Source organism: Elephantulus edwardii, unplaced genomic scaffold, assembly GCF_000299155.1.
Source record: "Elephantulus edwardii isolate Elephantulus edwardi_28Jun2011 unplaced genomic scaffold, EleEdw1.0 scaffold00027, whole genome shotgun sequence".
Classification (NCBI taxonomy): Eukaryota; Metazoa; Chordata; class Mammalia; order Macroscelidea; family Macroscelididae; genus Elephantulus; species Elephantulus edwardii.
The window spans coordinates 2,038,340-2,062,031 of NW_006399777.1; the positions used below are offsets into that span (position 1 = coordinate 2,038,340).

Below are 23,692 nucleotides of genomic sequence, written 5' to 3' on the forward strand. Positions count from 1 at the left end.
TGATGTCCCTCTCCAAGGACCCGTCCCTCCTGGCAACATGTCCAAAGTATGTCAGACGAAGCCCCAGAATCCTTGCCTCCAAGGAGCCACCCGGTTTAACCCTTAGGTAAACTAAACTACCCCTTGGCTTTAAGGTCACTTTAGGGGATCTTTCCAGAAAGAGTGCAGGAGAAATCTTTAAACAAAATCATATGTGGAAGCTTGAATATACAAGATGGATGAAAGTGAACTGTGTGAGTAAAGTGGGACTTGAGCTTCCTTGCAGCATCTCGAGTTCTGAGGAATACAGTATGAATACTACTAACTTCAGATAGTGTTTGGATGAAAAACCTTCAGTATGCTTAGCTTGGCCTGGTCTTTTATTTATATCTAGTCTAAAAATAAAGAGACTTCCCAGTGACAGGGAGGGGGAGGGAACAGGGAACAGAATTTTGAAGTCTTATAGATTCCAGATTTCCTCGGGCCACTCAGGCTGGATGACCTGAAATTAATGCCCAAGGTCATTTTTAAACCTTACACCAAAAACACATCCTGAAGTTTTCTTAGAATCAACCAAGTTTACCGTAACTAGTGAAAAGGTCCCTGTAAGCATACTGTTCTTTTAAATAACTACTGATTAACATCAGCCACTCAAGAGTAGACAGAAACCCTCCGGGGCCGAGAGCTAACAGAGCAGAGGAAGGACCGGAGAGACGGGCGCTGCGCTGCCACCCTGAACGTCACTGTCACTGCCCTGAACTCTAATGAGTCTGCTGTAGGATCGCCAGTAAAATCAAAGGATGAAGAACAAAGACTTAACCTCTGAGCAACAGTGTACATTGTCCATAATCTACCAATCAAGGTACACAAAACAAAAACACCTGATGCTAGTTTGCCAAAGAATACTGCACTTAAAACAGTCTATCCTCTAAAATGTCAGAAGATGATAAAAAGTTCAAGCAACTAGTACAATTCTGAGACCAAATCAATCCTGTATTTCCCCTTGGACGATCTAGCAGTGGCCCCTGCAGCCTGCATGAGCCACACTGTCCACACCAGGAGGGACCACTTACTTTGCAGTGTCAGCACCACTTGTAATGAGAGTGTTGATGAGCAGCTCATGGCCGTACCGAGCGGCTATGTGCAGAGGGGTGTTTCCATTCTTATCCTCACAGTCGATTACAGCTCCTGCAACAGAGAAGGCACTGTCTGGCCCTGGGCTCCACCAAGGTCAAGTCCCACCTACTGCGTGAAGAGAGGGTAAGATACTGTCAAGCACAAGCCAATGGACAGAGCAATTACCATTAGGTTTTAGCCAGGATATATTTACTAAGCAAGGCACTATGCCCAGAAACTTTGTATTAAAGTCATTTCCTGAACTAAGCCTAAGAGTTTAATAGACTTTAAGTGATAAAAGGATTCTGAGATATAATAAGTTTATTGTTGTTGTTGATTGCTTGGAGCTGAGCATGACTCATAGTGACCCTATGAACAAAAGGCCTGAGCCTTTCTACAACTACAGACATTTATCAAAGTTCATAGAGTTTCCAGAGGCATGTTGTTTAGGGAGTGGATCAGTATATTAGACAAATGAACAGATTTCCGTAGAGCAAGGAATTCCTCAGACCTTGTGAATTTGTCATGCAGAAAACATGCAGTATTTCAAAAACGGCAGAAGCAGAAATCGGCAAGAGCAGCCCACTTGCAAAACCAAATTCTTTTTATTTTAAGGAACTACTAACGAACAATTCCTCAGAACATGGCTTGGTAAGCAATGGTTTCAAGCAATTCACCTAAAAATGTTTTCATGCAAAAGGAAAGCTTGTCTAGAATGAATTAAAATGCAAAACAATACAAATTCAGAAAATAGGCTAAAATCCACACACAAGTATTGAACAGAAGAAAAATGGTAAATACAACTGAGTTCTGTTTATAGTTATAAAACAGATCCTATCAGGAAGGCAGCGATGCCTGGCAATGTTTAAAGAGCATAACTGAGAACAGCTAGAAAAAAAAAATTCAGATTCTAGAGCACAAAGCACAGAGAAATGAAAATAGAAAATACTAAGAATACATTATGTTTTTTAACTGTTAGGCGAATTTCTCAATACCATTCATTTTGTGGATGTTTTTACTACATGTAAGGACAAATAACAAAGAAAAGAAATACTTCTCACCACTCTGGATGATGGTTTGTGATCTGGAGAATCTACCGTGGAGGGCGGTCATATGCAGTGGGGTTTTCCCATCTTTGCTCTGAAACAATGGATAAAAGCAATGTCAGAGAACCCTGGTATAGACACAGTGTGCAATTCTCCATTTTCTTGTAAATATTCTCTTGTATCTTGATTTTACACAAATATTATCCAACAATTAAGTTGAAATGAAATCAATGGAAAGAATCTATGTCCCAGCTGCCCTCAAGGTGACTCCCAGGCATGGGGACCCCACGTGGACAGAGCAGGCTGTGCTCCAGCCCTCAGTGGCTCACGTGACACAGGCCAATGGCTGACCCTTTCTCTGGAGCATTGAGGAGTTTGTAACTAACCATATTAGCTATCTGTACCATTCAGGGCTTTAGGAAGTAAACTAGCTTTTCAAAACTAAGAACTAAGGTTTTTTTGGTTTTGTTTTGGGTTGTGTGTTTTTCTTTGGCGTAAGCATCATAAAGAACAATTTTTAAAATACCAGAATACTTATGGCTTGTAAAAAAACCTTACTACAACTCCCATTTGTAGGTGAGGACTGGAAATGCTATGCTAAGCCACATGGTTGGGATGGGGGGTTGATGTGCCCCTCAGCTCCTGGACCCACACTGCCACATGCTTGTACACCAAGAAATCAGGGACCCTTCCTTGATGCAGAAAGAGTAGATGCTGGAATCACCTTGGCCACCATAATTATAAAGAAGGATATACTGACTTCTGTGTAAGAAACAGTCTTATCTCCCTGCTTGTCGAGCCAGATCGCCCTCTCTTCTCGTGTAGCCTCAGCTGCATACTTGAGACACGATGGCGAAGGTTGGAGTAAATGGATTTGGCCTCACTGGGCGCCTGGTCACCAGGACTGCTCTGAACTCTAGCAAAATGGATATTGTCGCCATCAAGAATCCCTTCATTGACCTCAACTACATGGTTCCACCCATGGCATGTTCAACGGCATTGTCAAGGCTGAGAATGGGAAGCCGGTCATCAATGGGAAAGCCATCACTATCTTCCAGGAGCGAGATCCCGCCAACATCAAGTGGGATGATGCTGGTGCTGAGTATGTTGTGGAGTCCACTGGTGTCTTCACAACCTTGGAGAAGGTTGGGGCTCACTTGAAGGGTGGTGTCAAACAGGTAATCATCTCTGCTCCTTCTGCTGATGCCCCCATGTTTGTGATGGGCGTGAACCATGAAAAGTATGACAACTCTCTCAAGATTGTCAGCAATGCCTCCTGCACCACCAATGCTTGGTGCCCTGGCTAAGGTCATCCATGACAACTTCGGCATTGCAGAGGGACTCATGACCACAGCCCATGCGATCAATGCCACCCAGAAGACTGGACGTGCCCTCTGGAAAGCTGTGGTGTGATGGCCATGGAGCTGCCCAGAACATCATGCCTGCTAAGGCCATGGGCAAGGTCATCCCTGAACTGAAAGGGAAATTTACCGGCATGGCTTTCCTGCCCCCACCGGCAATGTGTCAGCTGTGGATCTGACCTGCAGTCTGGAGAAAGCTGCCAAATATAATGACATCAAGAAAGTATTAAAGCAGGCATCAGAAGGTCCCCTCAAGGGTATCTTGGGATACACTGAAGACCAGGTTGTCTCTTGTGACTTTACTACTGACACCCAACTCTTCCACGTTTGATGCAGGGGCTGGCATTGCCCTGAATGACCACTTTGGCAAACTCATTTCCTGGTATGACAATGAATTTGGTTATAGCAACCAGGTGGTCGACCTGATGGTTCTCATGGCCTCCAAAGAATAAAAGAGCCCCGTGGACCACCAGCCCCAGCAACCGCATTAGAAGAGAGAGCAAGGTGAGAGAACGAAAGTGAGCCAGAGTGAGAGAGCCAGAGTGCGTGTGTGCATGCACGAGAGAGAGAGAGAGAGAGAGAGAGCGAGAGCGAGCGCACGAGAGATCTCGAGTCCAGTAAACAATCACACAGAAGCAGCGACTGCTCTGCAGAGATTCCTAGCCCTCAACAACCCTGCGCGAGCCTGTGTGCGTACTCAAACCCGAAATGTGACACGATTATTCATATTTCTGTTTTTAAGTACATGTGCCAGTTATTTTCCTTTAATCAGAAAGAACAAAACAAAAGCTCGCGGATCACTGAACTAATGTGATTCTGAGCACGCGTGCCTGTTCAGAATGTCCCAACATGATATAATGTTTTTATGTTATTCTTTCAACTATAGACATTTTTAAATTACTAATCTGTAATGAAACTTTGAGATGAAGTAAGTGGAAAAATGTATAAAAACCTGTTACACTCTCCATCATTTAATCCTCACAATAACCCTGCTGTTATGTGTCTTCGAGCTGACTCAGTGACTTTGTGGACAAGGGGTCTCCTCCGTGTTTCTGACACACCTGAGTTCACTGTTACAGTCCCCGTCATAACTGTCAATCCAGCTTGTTGAGAAAACCAGGTCCTGGAGTTGGTAATTTATCAGTCCTCTACTACAGAGGCCCAGGTGGGGAGGGAATGTGTTGGTCTCTAAGACAAAGATGGGCACTTTCCTCCAGTTAAGATTTACAGGCTGAAGGGTCACTGTGAGTTAGAATAAATTCCATGGCAATGGATTTTGTTCCACTACATAATCTATCTGGAAGCAGGAGCGGCATCCACTTCTGAAATGGCTTGCCGCCGGAAACTCTATGTACGGAAGTGCTCAGGCCTTTCGTTCATAGGGTATGAGTTGTCTATGACTCAGTGGCACCTAACAACAATGACAAAAACATATAATCTATGTAAAAAATTGAACTAGGTTTACATAGTAGAATTTACAATGTATCTCACTGGGGAAGCCTGCTGTCAGGGATCTCTCCAAAGAGCTGAAAAGCAATGATGTCAGTTTGAAAACTAAAGTGCACCTAACCCAGACCATAATAATCTTTTCAGTTACTTGCTATAAAGCTGAAAGTTTGATTAAGCACTGGAGGAGAGGGCTGAACACTCCATGGACTACCAAAAACCAAACAAACAAGTCCTGGAAAAGGTACAGCCAGTGTATGCTCCTTGGAGGCAAGAATGGTGAAATCTGGTATCACATACTTTGGGCAAGCTGTTAGGAGGGGGCCTGTCCGTGGAAAAGGACATCATGTTTAGACAGGTGAAGGGTCAGTGAAGGAGAGGAAGCCCTTCAGCGAGATGGATTCGCACAGTGACTGTGATGGTGGGCTTCCCAGTGTCAGACGGTCACGATGGCACAGCACAGGGCAAGGTTCAAAGATGCTATTCTCTCCATGGGTTGGACTTGACTCCACGGCACTTAGCACCACCACGCCCATCAGCGAGCAGGACAAGGTCGGCATTTGTACATTGTACGGCCACAGCTCTGGTGGCGCAGTCTGAAAGGAGCTGTGCGGCAGTCTAGATCTATCAGAGGCTCTGAGGAAAATGACAATATCTTCCCCTGCGCAATCTGTAGCCTCAAAACCCAAGGTCAGCTGAGTCGACTCTGACTCAACACCAACGAGTGAGTCAAGAGTGACAGATATGTTGATGTTGCTGTTGTGTCCCGTCAAGTCAGAACTGACCCAACACCTGACCCTCGGCGGGTTCTGAGGCTGTTAATCACATGGGAGGAGACTGCCTATCCTTCTCCCATGGAGCAGCTGGTGGATTCAAAGGACGCACCTTCAAGACTGCAACTCAGCTTCTTGCCACTAGGCCTCCAGAGCTCCCCAGACATGTAAGATATCAAAATATACAAAAGGAGGAGCAATACAGATTACCATGCGAGAAGTCCACCCAAGTCCTGTTGGGAGTTCTCTCTTTCCAAATTGAGAAAACAATGGAGAGCTTTAAAAATTACCCAAAATTAGGGATCTTTACTAAAAAACATATTTACTACATTTCTAAGACTCTAGTTTCATTAGGTAAACAAAAACAAACCAAAATGTGCTATAGATATCAACATATGGAGAAAATTTATTCCCACAGAAGAATGGGACGGGATGGGATGAACAGTGGAGACTGAAGAGGAGTGAATGGTGAGCAGCTGGGAACCTGATGCTGTAGGTTCACGGCAGAGATTACAGACACCAGTCACATGACGTACTGCTGTGTGCCGCAGAGCTGGAACCGACCCAGAACTGACCCTCCGGTGGGTTTTCAGGGCAGTAAAGTGAATGAGAGGAGACTGGCCATCCTTCTCCTGATTTGAACCACGTTCTTTTGAGATTGTAGTGCAGCTTCTTAACACTAGGCCACCAGAGTCCCATAATGCCTGTAAACCCCATTCATTCTATTACTTTATAAGACCATCAATAGAAAAATGTAGAAATGAAAGTCAGGGACATGAGAAATGTGTTCCAACAGAACCTGGCAGTAATATATTTGAACAATTTGGGCCCGTGGACAGCATCATTATGGATGGTGGAGAGATTGAGAGTGTTAACAATTTTAGTTTACTTGACTCCACAATCAGCACTCTTAGGACCAGCAGCCAGGAAATCAAGAGATGAATTGCATTGGAAAGTCAGCTGTCAGGGGCCTGTCCAGAGAACTGAAGACCAACGACATCAGCCTGGAGACTAAGGAGCTCCTGACTGCTATGAGTCAGAGAGCTAGACAGTGACTAGGGGAGGATAGAAAGAGAACGGATGCCTTTGAGCTGTGGTGCTGGAGAAGAGTGTTGAATATATATTGAATATACCACGGACTGCTAGGAGAACAAACAGGTTTGTCCCAGAGAGGGCAAAACCGAGCTGCTCCTTGGAGGCAAGGATTCTGAAGCTTTGTCTGACACACTTTGGACATGTTGCAAGGAGGGACCAGTCCTTGGAGAGAGACGTCATGTCTGGGAGGGTGGAGGGACAATGCAAGAGAGGAAGACCCTCGATGAGATGATCGATTCAGTGATTAGGGTAATGCGGGTAGGTGTGTCAGAGACAATGAGGTTGGCACAGGATACAGCCGGGTTTAGGGATCCTGTATACAGGGTCACTATGAGTCACAAGCGACTCAACGGCACATAACAATACAAAGGGAATGCCAGGCATACAATTTAGGTAAGATTAAAAATCCATTTTAAATCAATATGACAGGCTGTTGCCTTCAAATCTACTTAACTGCCCACATCTTAAGTTTGCTAAAGGAAGTCTTCATGTATCCAGTCTGCCTAACTGTGGTCAGGTAATTTATCAGTCCCCTTCTATAGAAAAAAAGCCCTGAAGGGGTGGTTTCTAAAAGCCAAATCCTCTGGGGACTCAGACTTTCAAACAGGTCTCAGTTACTATCGTCCTCAGCCAATGTGCAACCAATGAAATAAAAGAAGCGTTTAAGAAGAACCTGTAAACACGTAAAGAACAGTTCTAACCCTCTTGCCTACCTTCGTATTGACATCGGCCCCATTACCAACCAGCAGCTCTAAACACAAAGCTCCATGTGTTGAAGCAGCAGCAAAGTGCAAAGGAGTAAATCCTTTCTCGTTCTTCTGATTGACATTCGCACCAGAGTCTATGAGCTCGTTCACCACCACGTCCTGCCCGTTGTAGCAGGCCACGTGGAGTGGTGTGTTTCCATAGGCATTGGGTTCATTCATCTATTGGCAGAAAACAAGGAAACATTAGTCTTGCTCACTGTCACCGTGGGAAAAGCTTTTACCAACTCTGCAGATGCATGCAAATTATCAAAGAGGGAAAATGATACACATGGTATTTGAAATCCTGAAAACCTCAGTGTTCTTTGAAAATAGTGACCATTTTAATAACAAGCATGTTATGGTCAAACAGATTCTGTACATTCAGACAATATGATTCACAACGACTAGCTCAGGGCACAAGGCAATTATTCCAAGAGATATTATAGGAAAAAGAAAATGAAAATAGTGTCACAGTAAAGTCAAATGAACACACGTTGCAAACTCAAGGCCGTATTTAATGTGGGCCTCGTCATCAGGTGCCGCCCGCTGTGGAGGGCTCACAGCAACTCCACGCCCAACAAATCCTTGCTGGACCCTACGCCATCCCTACTCTCCACCGCGTTAGCCGTCTGCTGCAGCCACTGTGCTGACCCCTCACCTCAATGAAGGTCTCCTCTCCTTCATGGTCTACCTGTTCAGGTAATACTCAATAGCAGGCATATTTTCAGCCTTTTCTTTTTTTTCCCCATTGTGATTTTTAACTTACCTTTACAAAAGTTGGATTTTCATTCATTCAGTGGTGCACATTTCCCTCCCTAGCCTCTCAGTTCACTTTTATAGAAAATATGCATTCACTGTTGCCTAATTTCCCCCTTCTCCAGTCCACTTTGCTATCCACCTCTCTTGCTGTCATACAAATAATGCCCACCTGTATATTCCTTTTAAATAGTTCTTTTATTTCTCCCCAGCCCCCAAGTCACTCTTCTTTTATAATAGTGGTCTTGTGCAGTATTTGTCCTTTTGTGACTGAGATATTTTACTCAGCATAATGTCCTCCAGGCAGGGACCCCCATGTTATATAATATTTTATGAGTTCCTTGTTTTTTAGTGCTCTGTAGTATTCCATTGGGTGAAGGTACCATAGTTTTTCTATTCATTCGTTGATGGGCACTTGTGTTGCTTCCATCTCTTTGCTATTGTGAATAATGGTGCAATAAACATGGTGTGTGTGTATATATATATATATCTGCTTGGGTGGTAGCTCTGGTTTCTTTAGGGGAATTGCTGGGTCAAATGGTATTTCTATTTCCAACTTTTGGAGAAAGCACCAGACTGCCTTTCATAGTGGTTGCACGATTTTACATTCCTGCCATAGTGAATAAAAAGGTTCCAGTCTCTCCACAACCTCACCTGCATCTGTTGTTTGCTGCTCTGCTTATTCTATTATTGTTACTGGGGTGAGATGATACCTCATAGTTGTTTTTATTTGCATCTCTTTGAGAGCTACGGGTTTTGCACCTTTCTTAATGTGTTCGGATGCTATCTGAATGTCTTCTTTGGTAAAGTGTCTATTCATATTCTGTGCCCATTTTGCAAATGGTTTGTTTACCTTTTTCTTGTTGGGGTGCTTGAGTATTCTACAAATTTTAAATATGAGACCCTATCAGGTCATTACCAAATATTTTTCCCCGCTTTGTGTTTTTCATTTCTACCCTGCTGGAGAATTTTTTTTTATGTGCATAGGGATTTAATTCTTAGAAGGTTCCATTCATCTATTTTATTGTCTTCAGGTTGTAGGATTTTCAGCCTTTTCACATTACACAGACATCAGGATTTTAAGAAACAAGTAGCATTTTCCTCCACTTACAGAATTCATTTTTGCTACACACTTGAGCTCTAGGTATTCTAGTCTTGCGTGTTGACACTTTACTAAAGAGAAACGCATGTGCTCAAGAATGAGAATTCAAGCATTCAAGAGTTTTTCTGTTTCTATTAAAAAACTTGGGGGAACACTTTAAAAGTGCCCAAGACTTGCGCAGTGAAAAATCTGGCTTTCCGTAAAGGAAGTCTTCAGTATACTGTAGATGATGAGGGCAGCACAGAGCAGGGCACAGATCTGCTGGCCACAGGGTCACGGTCAACTCGACAGTACCTAAACACACAGAAGTCCAGCGAGCCTGGGCCATAGGCCAGTTTGAATTGTGGTTGGAATCCAAGGGAGATGATGGGCAGTTTCCACCTGTTGCAATTTACAGCCTTGGACATCTGATGGACAAGCACGATCCCATCTGACAGCGATGAGTTTAAAGAGAAGTCCGGCCTTGGCCCATAACTTCTGGGAGGTAATCGATGCCACATAGAAGGTGTTTACGGTGAGACTTTGGGTGACTCAGTAGAGAGACTTGGAGACTGAACTCAATCACACGGGCAATCAATTATCGGTCAATCAAGTCTACATAACGGAGTCCCAGTAACAACGGAGGCACCGAAGCGTAAGGTAAGAGCTTCCACGGCCACCAGCACATGTACTGTCAGGCAGTGACGTGAGGAGAGAAGTGTGTCTTCATACTCTGGAAGGTGGTAAGAGAAGCTTTCCTTGGAACCTAGCTTGTCCCTTTCCCAGACTCATCTTTATGGACCTTAGTCTGTATCTTATCCTGGTAAAGAACTGTAATTTTTAATATAACAGCTTTCACCAAATTCTGTTGGTCTATCAAGAACCCAAGGCTGCTGGCGAATTCTATCAACCTGCCACTGTTGGTAGAGTGAGGGTGGTGCTGTGAGGTGTCCTTATGGTGCACTACTGGGCTTCATGTTATCGTAATTAGTTACTATTTTCTTTTCTAAGATCCCTGGTAAAACAAATTAAAGAAAGTAGAAAAGTTAACAGTTAACTTTACTTAAAGTACCTACACTTCATTACTGTTTAGATTACACCATATTCGTCCCACCTTTCTGTAATCTATAATTCTTCATTTCTAAGAATCCATCTAAAAAAACTAAGGCAGGCTACTGGTACAAAGTGCTCCCCAGGCTAATGGTGGCCCAGGGCAGAAGAGAGGGGAGAAAAAAAAGTAGCAAAATTAAAATCTAAGTACTAGGTTGATAGTGTCTTCCAAAAAGTCCAGCCCACCTGGACCCTGTGAAAGTAACCTATTTGAAAGTAAGTTCTTTGCCGATATAATCAAGTGAAGATGAAATAGTGATTTATGAGTGTAAGTCCAATTAATAGTATCCTTCTAAGAAGGGAATTTGGATGCACACGCACGCGTACACACACACACACAGAGGGAGATATCATATAAAGAGGGAGGCAGGAGAGAGAGTCCCAGATCACAAGCTGTGCACACCAAGGTGAAGCCGCCAGAGAGACATGGAACCTCAGAACCTCCACAGGATGAGAACTGACAAGCTACCATTTCAGACTGCTAGCCGCCAGAGCCACGGGGGCCCTATCAATCCAATCCACTCAATTTGTGGTCCTCTGCCCAACAGCCCCAAGAAACTAATAAACTACATCATTATGAAATGGCTCTAAATCGGATTACTTATTTAGAAGTACAGTCTATCCCTAAAAGCTTATAAACGTTACACTGCTGTCTATCAAGTCCTGCACTGGAATGAGAGTGAAGCAGCCAGCGGAGACACGGGCACCTCATTCCCTTTCCTTAGATCTATGGCAGGTAGAGCTAGAGAGAGGGAGAGGGAGAGAGGAGGAGCAGGGGAACAAAGAGAGGGAGAGGGGAAGAGAGTGGGGAAGAGTGTCTGTGTGCGTTCCTAGGAAAACCTTTCAAAAGCCCAAAGTGGCCCAATGAAGAGTGGCCATTCTAGCATGCTTCCTCTATAATGGCAAACAGTGAACACTTCTCATTTTAAAAAAATACACATAAAGGTGAAAAATCCTCTTTGCATTTCGTTCCATGAGCAAAACCAAGCACTCACTCATGTAGACATTTTCTAAAAGAGAATTAAAGTGGTCCAAAAGAAAACTTTTTTGAAAAGTTCCCCCCCACCCGCCGTAACAGCTGACTTCAAACTAACTCCTTCAAGCAGAACTCTACTCCCTCTCCAATTTGCTGTTTTGAATCTACTTTGAAGAACTAGCTGAGACTGACAGAGTTACAATGAAAACGAAAATTCTATACCAAGAGTAAAGCTGTTTGGCAGCATGGGAACAGAGGATGACCTGTCCAGCAGCAGGCAGCAGGCTTGCTATCTCCAGTCAGGAATCAAACATACTACAATAACTGTATCTATTCCTAACCAGACAATCACCCTGAGGGCCTTGCCAACAGCCAGTAACGTGAACTGCTTTCTACTTAAATACTAGGCTTATCAGGCAAACAAGACAACAATAATCTAGACATCCAGGGAAAATAATCTAAGTGTGTCTGATAGTGCTGGTCCTAGAGCGGGAACAGAGGTCCAAGGACGGAATTAAATGAAGAAAAACTTGCCAATTCATCATTTACCATTAAAAGGCATTTTAACTCATTAATTGCCTTGATTAAACACACAAAAGACAAAGATATTGGTGTGTAAAACCATCTTTGACCTGAAATCACTCTGATCACCAGTATCCTAATACCTACATCGACTCCCAGGTCGAGAAGGTACTTGACCACGCTGATCATTCCGCTTGAGGCTGCCGCGTGCAGGGGGGTGTAAGACTTCTTGTCCTTGCATGCCACTTCAGCTCCATGCGCCACGAGTAACTTCACTACTTCAATGTGACCTGGAAATGCCATTATTAAGAAAGAGAGAGAAGGTACGGGAAATATTATACAACAGTCTGTATCTCGAAAGTAAATCCACAGAATAATTTCACAGGGCATGATAAAACCGAAGGTACTGTTCCAAGTCAGAGTGGACCCACAGTTGACCATCCAGAAGGTTTTTGGAGGCTGTAAATCGCATGAGGAGACTGCCCATCTTCCTCTCAGGAAGCCACTGGTGGCTCTGAAGTGCTCCCAGAGGCGCGCAGCTTTTGGGAGCAACAATGCTCTCTGTGGACTATGTCACGAGAGCTCATCTAAGACAGGAATTCACCAAGATAACCCCCTCTGCCTAGATCTTTTTGTTCTTTTCAGGATTGTTACTAAAAACAAATTATGAAGTATGAGCTCTGATGGCCTAGTGGCAAGAAGCTGTGCTGCAATCCAGAAGGCATGCAGTTCAAATCTACCAGTTGCTCTGAGGGAAGAAGGATGGGTAATCTCCTCCCACCCAAGGTTCAGCTATGGGTTGGTCCTGACTTGACATTATACAACACAACAACAACAAATCCTGCCAAAGTGAAGAAGTGAGAAAGTATTTTCAGCTATAGTTCTAAAGACAACAAAGCAAGGGGCAAGCAGACAAAAGACATGATATTGCCAGAAAGATTAAAAACAATAAACTTATGCTAACAATATGTTTGTTTTTACCATTTTCTATTTGAAAACCTGGAATGACTTGGGACTGAGGTTAGCTCCCTGTGTATGCTGTCTGCTGAGCTGCAGTGAACATGGTTCTCACAACCTCGTTTCTCTCAGATCATCCTCTCGAACTACGAGCGACCTACCCACGTCACTTGAAGATGGGCAGGGCTGCACAGCTGCGTGAGGCCAACAGGAAACTCGTACACTGCCCTGCCTTCCACACTGACAGCTGGTTTCTCACTCAGCACCAGGGTTCCTCTGTGCAGTCTTTCAAGGATCCAGCCTCAAGCAATGCCACCCTCCTGGGTGGGATCGGCTGTCACTGGATGCAGACTGTACAGTATCTGGCTCAGGAACAATGCAGCTTTCCATTTACTGCTCAGAACTAATCTCAAGGTCAAGTCAACCTAGGAAGTCCAAGGAAGGGGCATGTATCTCCAAGTGGAGCACCCACTGTTCTCTAAGGCCTCACTTTCATCAGATTAGATTTTGGTGCCTCTCCTCCCCCTAACCCTTTCCAGCTCTACTCCCCTAACTTTAGGGATTTCTTCCACACGTGGAATGTTATTCTTGGATGTTTCTTCCACACCATTGCTACTAAGCCTCCAAGACTCATGGTCAGATCCCAATTTCCTGGACCACACTGGTCACTCTTCCCTGGACGCCCTGTATTCCCTGAGCACCAACTCCCCACTAACAATTCTCTAAGGCCTTGCAACACTACTTAAAAATGATCATAAATTCACCAACTCTTGCTCTTCATGTACTAACTCCCGGAAGATGTTAGACATCCAAAGACTTGATGCTCTGCTTCTTGGCAGAGCAGAGGGAAGTGCTGTACAAAGACGCCCAGCAACTATCTGTTCCAATGATTTGAAACCGTTCACAACCTAATGTGGATTTAGCTGCTTGTGTATAAAATGTCAATGAAAGCGGACACTAAACCCAAAAGGGGACCTGTCACGTCAGTGGTGTCAAATTAAGTGTGACCCAGCAGGATGGGTGACAGTGAGTATGGCAGTGTGCTCAAGGGTGCCAGAGACGAGGGGGACATACAGATTGGACAGGGCACAGGTCTGCTGTTCACAGAGCGGCCAGGAGTGGGACTCAACTCGACAGCACCTAACAACAACAATGTAAGTAGGGAGTTCTGGTGGCGTAGGGGAAAGGCGTGCGGTGTAAACAATGCATGGCCAGCCCCGCTTCTTATTGCTCTGTTCTATGCTGGAAGAGAACGGAATGCCCCACGGACTGACAGAAGCACAAGTCAGTCTGACCCTGTCTAAGCACTGGGTGCTTCTTAGAGGCAAGGATGGAGAACTGCCTTACGTATTTGGGCTTATGGTCAGGAGGGGCTAATCTTTGGAAAAAGACGTCCTGCTGGGCAAGGTGAGGGTCAGCGAGAGAGGAAGCTCCTCGACGAGAGGGCTGGAGCACAGTGGGCACTGTGAGGCTGGCGTAGGACAGGGACAAGGCTGAGGCCTGCTGTTCACAGCATCTTCACGAGTGGGAGTCTTGATGCTGCGCCAGGACAGTGACGGTCCAGGGGAGCTCTGGGGGCGCAGTCCGTAGAGAACAGAAATACCGTCTGACCCAGCATTCCCACCACTGGGAATATACCCTACAGAAACCAGAGCCACAGCTCCAACACAGGCATGCACACCCATGTTTACTGCAGCAGTAGGCAGCAACAGCAAAGAGACGGAAGCAACTCAAGTGCCCATCAACAAACAAATACACAGAAAACTGTGGTATATTCACACAATGGAATATCACACAGCACTGAACGAACAATGGACTTGTAAGCACTACATAACATGGAATACCTAATGCTGAATGAAATTATCTCAGTCACAAAAGGACCAATACTGCTAAGATGTGGGGGAGGGGACAGCAGGGAAAGAATGGACAGAAGGAACACTATACTGGGATGGGTGAAGGGAGGGACTATGAACGGAGTGGATGACTGGACCCTGCGTACAGGCAACTGGGAGCAAGACATGGATTACAAAGTGAACTGGGGGACGGAGGAAAAATGTGCATCAAAACACACCCTTTCTGTAAACTTTCAATAAAATCACAATTAAAAAATACTTAAAACTGCCTTTTGTTATAATTCTTTTTTAAATTAATTTTAATGAGGTTTAATTATAATTCTTTTTTAAAAATTAATTTTAATGAAAGTTTACAGAGACCTAGGGTTTCCATTCATTCACTGTTGCACTATTCTCCCTGCCCACTCTGCTCCCTTTCATTATAATTCTTGACAAGGTCTCTTTGTGGTCAAATTTACAGTCTTATAACTGCCAAGATACTTATTTAGGCATATTTCAGAAGCCTTGGTAAATTCCTTTAGTGAACCACTGAGGACACAAAGAAAGCGTTTACTCAATTTGTGGTTGTCTTTTTTAAAGAAAAAAGGGAAAGCTCGAGGGAGAGAAATGATACTGATCTAGTGAGGTACAGTGAATTTTCCTTGTCAATATATAGAAGGATGCCATGGTGGGACTAGATTTCATTTGTGTCAGTTAGGTCCAGTTTTAGAGGATGGCAGCCATCGGCAGGCAAGGCCCAGCAAGGCACACACAATTCAATAATCAATGTCAGCCGTCTTTAAAAAGAATTATGTCTACACACATAATTAACTTAATATAGTCTTTATGCTCGAAGAATGAGTCACTGAAAACAAAACCGTGTTCCTACGTTTTTATTTTGTTCCTGAGTATGTAAGAAATGAGTAATCCTAGAATTTACAAAGTTCAAGTCTTCATGGAAAGGAATGGAGGGGAAATCCCACAATTATACAGCCATTTAACCTTATCTATTATTACTTCACAAAAAATGTGTTACGTGATTGAGAGAATTTTATTCCAGTATCTCTGTCAAATCATCCCAGTAAAATACTTTTGAATAAAACATAAAACCTGGCTCAGTAATGACAAAAGGTGAGTGTCCAAAAGCTCCTGAGAACACCGTGTATAAAGGGGTCCTGATGAGGATGGAGAGACCACAGGAGGGAAAAGACAGGAATTCATTTGAGGACAGAGGCGGGACTGGAGAACTTCACCAGAGAACCTAACAGAACAGGAAGATGAAAGGGGGGACCCATCAGAAAATGAAATCGAGCTTCTATTAGGGCAGAGGTGGCCGGGCCCACTGCAGAAGGTTGTGGGGAGGGAAGGACAAATGACCACATGCAATCACTAAGGTCTCTTCATTAGTATTCATGGAGTCTGTGAGTCTCCTGGACCTCGGGGTTATTTGGGAGACCAGTGACCAGTTACTAAAAAAAAAAAATAAATAAAATAAAAAATGCAAAGCTCATCAGAGCTGACCTGGGGCTGACCCTTCAGTGGGCTTTCAGAGGCTGTAAATTGCACAGGAGGAGACAGCCCATCTTTGTCCCACAAAGCAGGCAGTGGATTTGAACCAGCAGAGGTGCCATCTTTGGGTGAGCGGTGTGATTCCCTATGAAGTGTAAGAGAGCTCCACAGTGACCAGTCAAGAGTGCCCAGATATCACGGGCTCAGCTCTACTTAAAACTAAGTGACAACATTCTTATTGAAGAGAATCAGAGATAGGGAACACAAAACTACAAATGTTTGTACACAAAGACTAGTTGGATAATTGAGTGCCTGCAAAGTGACAACACTGAACGTCCCCGGCACAATTATCTGCTGTCCTGCAGACTAAACCAGAGGGAATCCTTAGAGCTCACAACTTAATCTGCAAACAGCGCTGGCCAGTCCAGTCTAGTGCTTTGACGGTAGAGGCTGAAACAGGCACTCTCTAATAGAAACTGAGTAGTTACAAACCACTGACTAACTGTTCCTAAACAGCCTTGAACCACTGACAACAGATAGTCAAAAACATCCCCAAGACATGAAGGTGGACAAATGAAGGTGGCTGTGTGAGCCAGGGCCTCAGGACTCCTCCAAGATGACTCTGAATTATTTTTCCAGCATGAATGATATAAGCACACACGTGCCACCACTGAAGGCCTGGACACTTGGCTTTCAGACGGAGACGTAAGGCCAAGAGGTTGACCTGAGGACGCTCCCTGCCAGCCGTTCTTCACAGCACAGTGAGGCCTGGAGTCCCAGGTGGAATCTATGCACTGGTGTCATTTCTACCGCAGGCGACTGCTTTCAGTTCATGTGCTTTCTTTCTTGCACCTATCTACCTGGGATTTTAAAATGAATAGTTTTTCTATTAACTCATTATATTTTATTCAAAGTTAGAAATGGGCAAGTCGAGACCCCGAGAGAGGGAGGACAGGTGAGGTCTGAAGGCAGGCGACGAGTTAAACTCCAGGGACAGGCAGAGACCACCACTTACTGGACACAGAAGATCCATCAGGTTAAACATAAATCTTCCTACGCCAAGAGGCAGAACAGCAGAAGCTCAACTACAATCTCTGGCAAGAATAGGAAAAGCCTTCCCAACTCCACTGTTGCAAAGGGAGAAATGAAGAAGAAACTGCGTCCACTGCTTCCTCTCACAGACACAGAACTCCAGCCAGACAGGACATGAGGATTGGCTTCTGGCTGCGTGGTTGTGGTGCCCACAAGCCAGTCCCTATTCTTCCACTTCTGTGCATTTTACAACACACCTAGAGAGGCTCACCCACTTTCCTAGTTGTCTGAGTAACCTCAAGAACCAATGAACAGTCTGCCAGTAACTCTGGTAACAAAGCTGTGTATGTTTGAGGTTGTCTGCTCTGGTCCATTTTCCACCTAAATCTATTATCTTTACAGTGTAACTTTTCAGAGCACAGAAATTGTCCAGAACCCACGTATCACATGAAAGCAGTCACGTCGGCACTCGAACTTTACTTTCTTTCTGTAGAATCACTGCTGTATGATGCACACGTAATCCCGTGCTTGGGCCAAAAGAACAGACTTCAGCAAGCGTCTTCACAGTTTCAAGCTTAATATTTTAATAAAAATAGAGATGGGCATGAGAATGGGCTTTCTGGTGAACATAATCCTACATTTTGAGACTCGGGCACCTTTCACATTCGAGAAATAAAGTTTCTCTCAAGCAGCTTTGAGATGAACCAGACTCAAGGGTATCTTCTCGACCAGGCTGGGCCCACTCAGGCAGCGAGCTGAGGCGGGCGAGCTCAGACACAGCACGGATCCGCCGCATGCGCCCAACAGACAAGACGCAAACGCAGGTTCCCGGCACGCAACACAGAAAACGTGAGTGGGAGCACATACCCATGTAAGCTGCCCAGTGGATAGCACGTCTATCTTTCTTGTCAAAAGCATTAATATTGGCACCTCTAGACAAGAGTAACTGGACCATCTGGAATGAAAGGAAACAAGAGTTTCATTAAAATTCAGTAGCAGAACAGATCCCGAGTCTCCACTGTGATGAGCACTTGTTTCAATCATCAGTGACTGAGTTTTCCCATTTGTAGTAAAGCAGGACTTAGAAATCACATTCTACATAAAATAGTCTAAAAAAGATGTGTCACAGCATTTATCCAGTAAGAGCATGACCAGAGGGGAGAGGTTCCTGTGGGGCTCCGTGGAGCCGGCCCTCACACGGTGTCCTGTTGCTGTGCCACATGTCACACTCATAGCCACCCTCACCAGCACTCCCAGACCTGCCTCGGACGGTTCCTGACACCACGACCTTTACCGAAGCCGACTGGCACCTTATCTTCCAGGAAAGATTCAAGGGCCCACCTTCCCATTAGGAACCAAGCGCTCAATCACGGCGCACCAGCCTTCCTCGTTGAGGAATAACTACATACAAACCCGTGGAGTCCAAAACGGGCAGGTCATTTAACAAACTTTACTTCTACTAATAATACAAATTGTTATCAAATTAGAAAGTATGTTCTATTCCCAGAAGTATCTTAAATGCTCATTATTGGAGCCTACGCCTGCTATCCACAACAGGCTTCAACAGGAAGGCCACACACCATCTTCTTACCCACAAAGTAGCCAGAGGAGTATTTCTGCCTCCTGAACCCTGCCCACTAGAGCTCCCCAAGGTAAGGGGCAGCCTGGGTGGTCAAGGGGCCCCTGCCTTGAGAGCTGACTACAGTTGAGTCCAGCGTTCTCCACCTATGTTGGCCGTGGAAAGCACACGGAGGCCACCAGCTCCCAGGAACATCTTTATACATCTGTGCTTCTGGGTCTATAAAAAACGTCAGACTGGGAAAAGCTGGCCTCGTGGGCTTGTCTAACTCTGTGCTTTGGGGGGGTTGGGGGTCGGGGTGTCCCTATGTTCTCTGCCTACACCTAAGTTTCAGTCTCAGCTGTGAGAAAATGACATATTTTTCAGTGGTGACAACTTCTGGGTCCCTCGTTCCTCTGACAATGAAGGCCGCACACACTCTTTCCATGTGTTTCTCAAAGACCCACGTGCTCTCCAGCCTGATTATGTAGTGCAATATGGGAACAGCAGCTGCTAAACACAGTTCTCAATTTGATAAACTATACTCAATCATCGGAACAAGTTCAAGCATTTGCTAAAACGGAGGACAAATGAGAGAGACAGACATTGTTACCGGCTTGTTCCAAGTGCTGGGAAAGGCTTGAAGATTAGGCTCGTTGGGAATGCAAGAGGGCGTGTGGGGGCCAGCAGCGAGCAGCACCTACCTCGCCGTGCCCGCTGAAAGCCGCATGGTGTAACGCAGTTCTCCCCGCACGGTCAGACACGTTGACGTTACTCAGAAGAGGGACCAAAGCTTCAGCGCACTTGACGGCTTTATTGGCAGCAGCAATGTGCAAAGGGGTTTGCCAATTTTTGTCTCGGGCATTAACATCTGCCGAATGCTTCAAAAGTATCTGAACTGCTTCCTGAAAAAGACATCAAGGTAAAAGTCATAAAAAACAAGTGACTTAAGGTTTAGGAATGCCCCACGTATCCACTGACTTGAAGGAGCCCTGGTGGCACAGTGGGTCAGATGGCAGGCAGAGCTAACCGGCTGTTCCACAGAGCAAGACTAGCAGTTTCTACCAGGAAAGACTCAGAGCTGCCGAAACCTGACGCAGGGCTGCCTCCAGAGAAACCTGGCTGGACAGCAGTGGCCCTGGCGTCACCTGTCTATCTACGAGATTTAAAATACACAAACCCACAAAACCCCACAAGAATCCAACACCCACACAGCAACTCCAACTCCCTCTGGGCCCAGAGGACAGAGCCTGAGTGCACCCAAGGTCTCCAGGGACATCACCACCATGGAAGCATGCTGCCTGTGCCTCCCCCAGGGGACTAGTGAGCTGAAGCCACCGACCTGTTTGCAACCGGCCCAGGGCTTCACCCAGGCCGCTACCAGATACATATACACAAATGAACAGAACACAGTTCCTTGAGGTAATGACACATGGTACGATTCCAAATAATACAGAGAGAGCAAATACCCACTTTAGAAACAAGCAGTACTTCATCTAAGAAAATGTATCTTGAACTAATAAAACATTCTCTTCCTAAACTACCCATTTAAAGTTCAATTTCTATCAAAATGTAAACATTCGCCTCTTACTGTTTTTCCGAATGAGACATATCAAAAAATTAAATTAAAAAGTAAAATTATAATAATTCAATTTAAAAAAAATTCATTTAAAACACCACTAGAGTCTAGCTCATTCAGAAGAGACAAGGTAGAGTTTGGCCATGACGTCATCTAGCCGACTATCACGGCAGCACCAGGCAATGTGAGCATTTCCCTCCAAAGCAGTTCGTCTTCCTAAAGCATATGGAGAATTCCACAACACAAAGGAAACTGGACTCACACCAAATTGCACAGAACTCAAGCCTTGCTTCCACGTACAAGTCAGCCTTGGCCAGGAGACTGTGAAATGCTCAGAAAACCATGGAGACCAAAACCAAGTGTTCCCAGGAGGAGTCACAACGTAACAGTAACAAAAAGACCCCGGAGTGTGACTCCTCAGGCTCCAAGGCAGCAAGGAGCCCAGCCACTAACACGCAAAGCCACACTACAGCCCAGCTGGGAAAAGGCCAGATTCACCCTCCAGCGGGTTTCAGAGGCAGCAAAGTGCACAGGAGCTGACTGCCCATCCTCCCCCTGTGCAGCAGCTTGTGGATTTGAATTGTGTGCCTTTGGACTGGCAGTCCAGCGCCTTACCAACAGGCCACCAGAGGTCTCTGAAAATAGGGAAAGCCTCTGCAGCCTAAGAACCCAACATACAAACATGACCATCTAGAGGAGAATGGACAGAAAAAGCGCTGTCATTCAAGAGAGGAATACCACAGGGTAATACAAAAATAAAAGAAGGGAGCACTGAAGCTGCAAGAGGAATGAATTTCACCACATTAGGACTGAAAAAGGGATCGACACGCAGAAGCACACGCTGTCTGACTGTTGCAGAACATGAACAATCACCCTACAGTCAGAGGAATCCGCCTCCACAGGTAGAGAGGACTGTCCCAAGTATACACAAAACCGACTGTTCCTGAGACAGCGGGAATGTGTACGTGGATCACAAGAAAGAGTACACGGGGCTGGCGTGGGGCGTGTGTGTGTGTAAAATCCGAAAAAAAAAAAAAAAAAAAACACAAAACAACGGACGCCTGCCTGTGAGTCAGAATTGACTGCCGACATTCTAGCAGGTTTTCAAGGTTGTAGATGGCATAGAAGACTGTTCATCTTTACTGTAACTTATACTTTACTTACAAACCTAAGGTGGAGACACACAGAGGGGTATGCACTAACAGCTAGGGAGAGGAGAACTACTATTGGTATCTCTCCCTGCTCTGAGTCTCCTAGACCTAGAAAGGGCATTACTGGTGGGGGTGAGGTTGTGGTTGGGGTAGTATTGTTTTTGTTAGGTGCCGCTCAGTCAAGTATGACTCACAGGGACCCTATGAACAACAGCTCTGAACTCCGTCTATCCTGTGCCATCCTCGTTATCTCTGACAGACTCAAGCTCATGGCTGCACTTTGCCAATTCATCTGGTTGGAGGCCTTCTTCTTTTGCACCACCTCTTACCTTTCCCTCTCCTTTCTGTCCCTCTCCAAGGAACTCTCCTAGCACCACGCTCCCACTTTGTGAGCTGAACCTTTACCATCTTTGCCTCCAAGGAGCACTCTGGCTGTGTGTTCTCCAAGACATCTCTGTTCTTTTGGCAGCTCATGGGATACTCAGTACTCTAACCCCTGAGTTCACCACCAATCCCAGCAACCCTCACATTATGGGGGTGGGGAAGAGAGAGAGGATAAAAAATATATTGGAAAATATTAGTAAGCATGTGTCTACAGAGCTTTAAACGGTAGGAGGCAAGTGAAGGTCCCTGTGAAATGGTCAGAGGGAGTGAGAATAGCACAGCCCATCACTGCCCTAGAGCTGAATGCAGATAAAGAGCCCGCAGCCCAGTCCAATGGTGCCCCTTGGCCACAGCAGCAGTAAAAGGTTCATTTATTCATTGCTGATTCAAAAGTTAGGGTACCAAACAATGGGGTTTATTAGGGCAGGAAGCTGGAGAGTAGAGGAAGCAAAACAACACAAGTCCAAGTTACAGCCCAAGTTCCAAAGCACAATTCTTCAACTAGACCCGGCTCTGGTCAGCTTAGTAACAGTGCTGAAAGCTCTCTTATACTGGCCTCACAGCTATTGATGATTTGCAAGACCATGTGCCTGTAGTTAAGGTAGCTGGGAGACCATGCCCTCCCCCGGAGGGGGCTAATGTAGATAGAAAAGCCAAGTTTCAAGGGTTCTGAAACCCCTGGCACCATCTTGGGCAATTTAGAGAAAATACCAAAGGCTGCAGACACTGCTAATTTCTAGGAAACAAAAAGGAAAAAAACTCCAATATGATAGTAAAATTAGAGAACATTATCAGTCATTATAAGATTTAGAAAATAAAAGGTCTAGGAGAGTCCCTAGTGTGCTGTGTGGCTAATCAAAAGAATTCAGAAAATAAAGCAGGGATAAACAAGGAGAAACGCTTCTCTCAAATGAGGATTTCCCCCTAATAACCTTGATTCCGTTTTCTCATAATCAGAGGGTATGTGCAAGAAATGCTGCCTCGATGGCAAAATAACAGCTCAGTAACACCGTGTCTAATTTAGTAAGATTCTAACAAAAGGTTAAATAACTGTCAAAGAGTGTATCTTATACAGTAATACAATCTAAACACAGATATCTAAAACCTAAAATATAATTTCTGATTTTAAACAAAACAAAAAAAATTGCATGCACCATAACTCTCAAGAGAGAATCCACACTGTGACACATCTCTAAAAAAGAAAAAACCAAAACCAAAATCCCAATCACAAACTGTTCAAATCCCCAAACCAATAAACCAAATAAAGCAAACAAAAAATGTTCTCTGCTCACAAAGGGATTGACGCCTCAGAATTCTCAGCACTTGAAGAGAGCTGGATGTAGAAAAAGCGACAGTCACCACTCAAAGTGGGAGTGCCGGAGGGAGGTACCCAGCCAGAGTGTATGAAATGACATCACAGGGCGCCTGAACAGGAAGCGGTCCTTGCCAACCAACTTCAGTGAGAACAGGAAGCTCGAAGGAGTGCATGTGTGTGACGGATTAGCTTCGCCCACATGCATCCACAGTGTTGTCAGCTATGTAGAAGTGAGAAATCAGTTACTTTAGAGAGCTCTGGCGGCCTGGTGGGCAACTGTACGGCCAACCTAAAGGAACACGGATCAATCCCACCAGCTGCTGAGAGGGAAAAAGACCAGCAGTCTTTCCATGCTATTTAAGCTTCCG

At 45.0% G+C, this 23,692-nt stretch overlaps 1 protein-coding gene across 3 annotated transcripts in view; it reads right to left on the bottom strand.

Moving 5' to 3' along the window:
* Positions 1–23,692, bottom strand: part of ANKRD28 (ankyrin repeat domain 28) — a 97,853-nt gene that overhangs the window by 25,459 nt on the left and 48,702 nt on the right. For all 3 annotated transcript variants that reach the window (XM_006883332.1, XM_006883331.1, XM_006883330.1), the window contains exons 5-10: positions 19,600–19,800; positions 18,205–18,292; positions 12,155–12,297; positions 7,530–7,742; positions 2,157–2,235; positions 1,053–1,167 (exon numbers count right to left, since the gene is read on the bottom strand). In XM_006883332.1, coding sequence (XP_006883394.1) covers positions 1,053–1,167; positions 2,157–2,235; positions 7,530–7,742; positions 12,155–12,297; positions 18,205–18,292 — 638 coding nt within the window. In that variant the 5' untranslated portion in view covers positions 19,600–19,800. The remainder of the gene's footprint in view (positions 1–1,052; positions 1,168–2,156; positions 2,236–7,529; positions 7,743–12,154; positions 12,298–18,204; positions 18,293–19,599; positions 19,801–23,692) is intronic.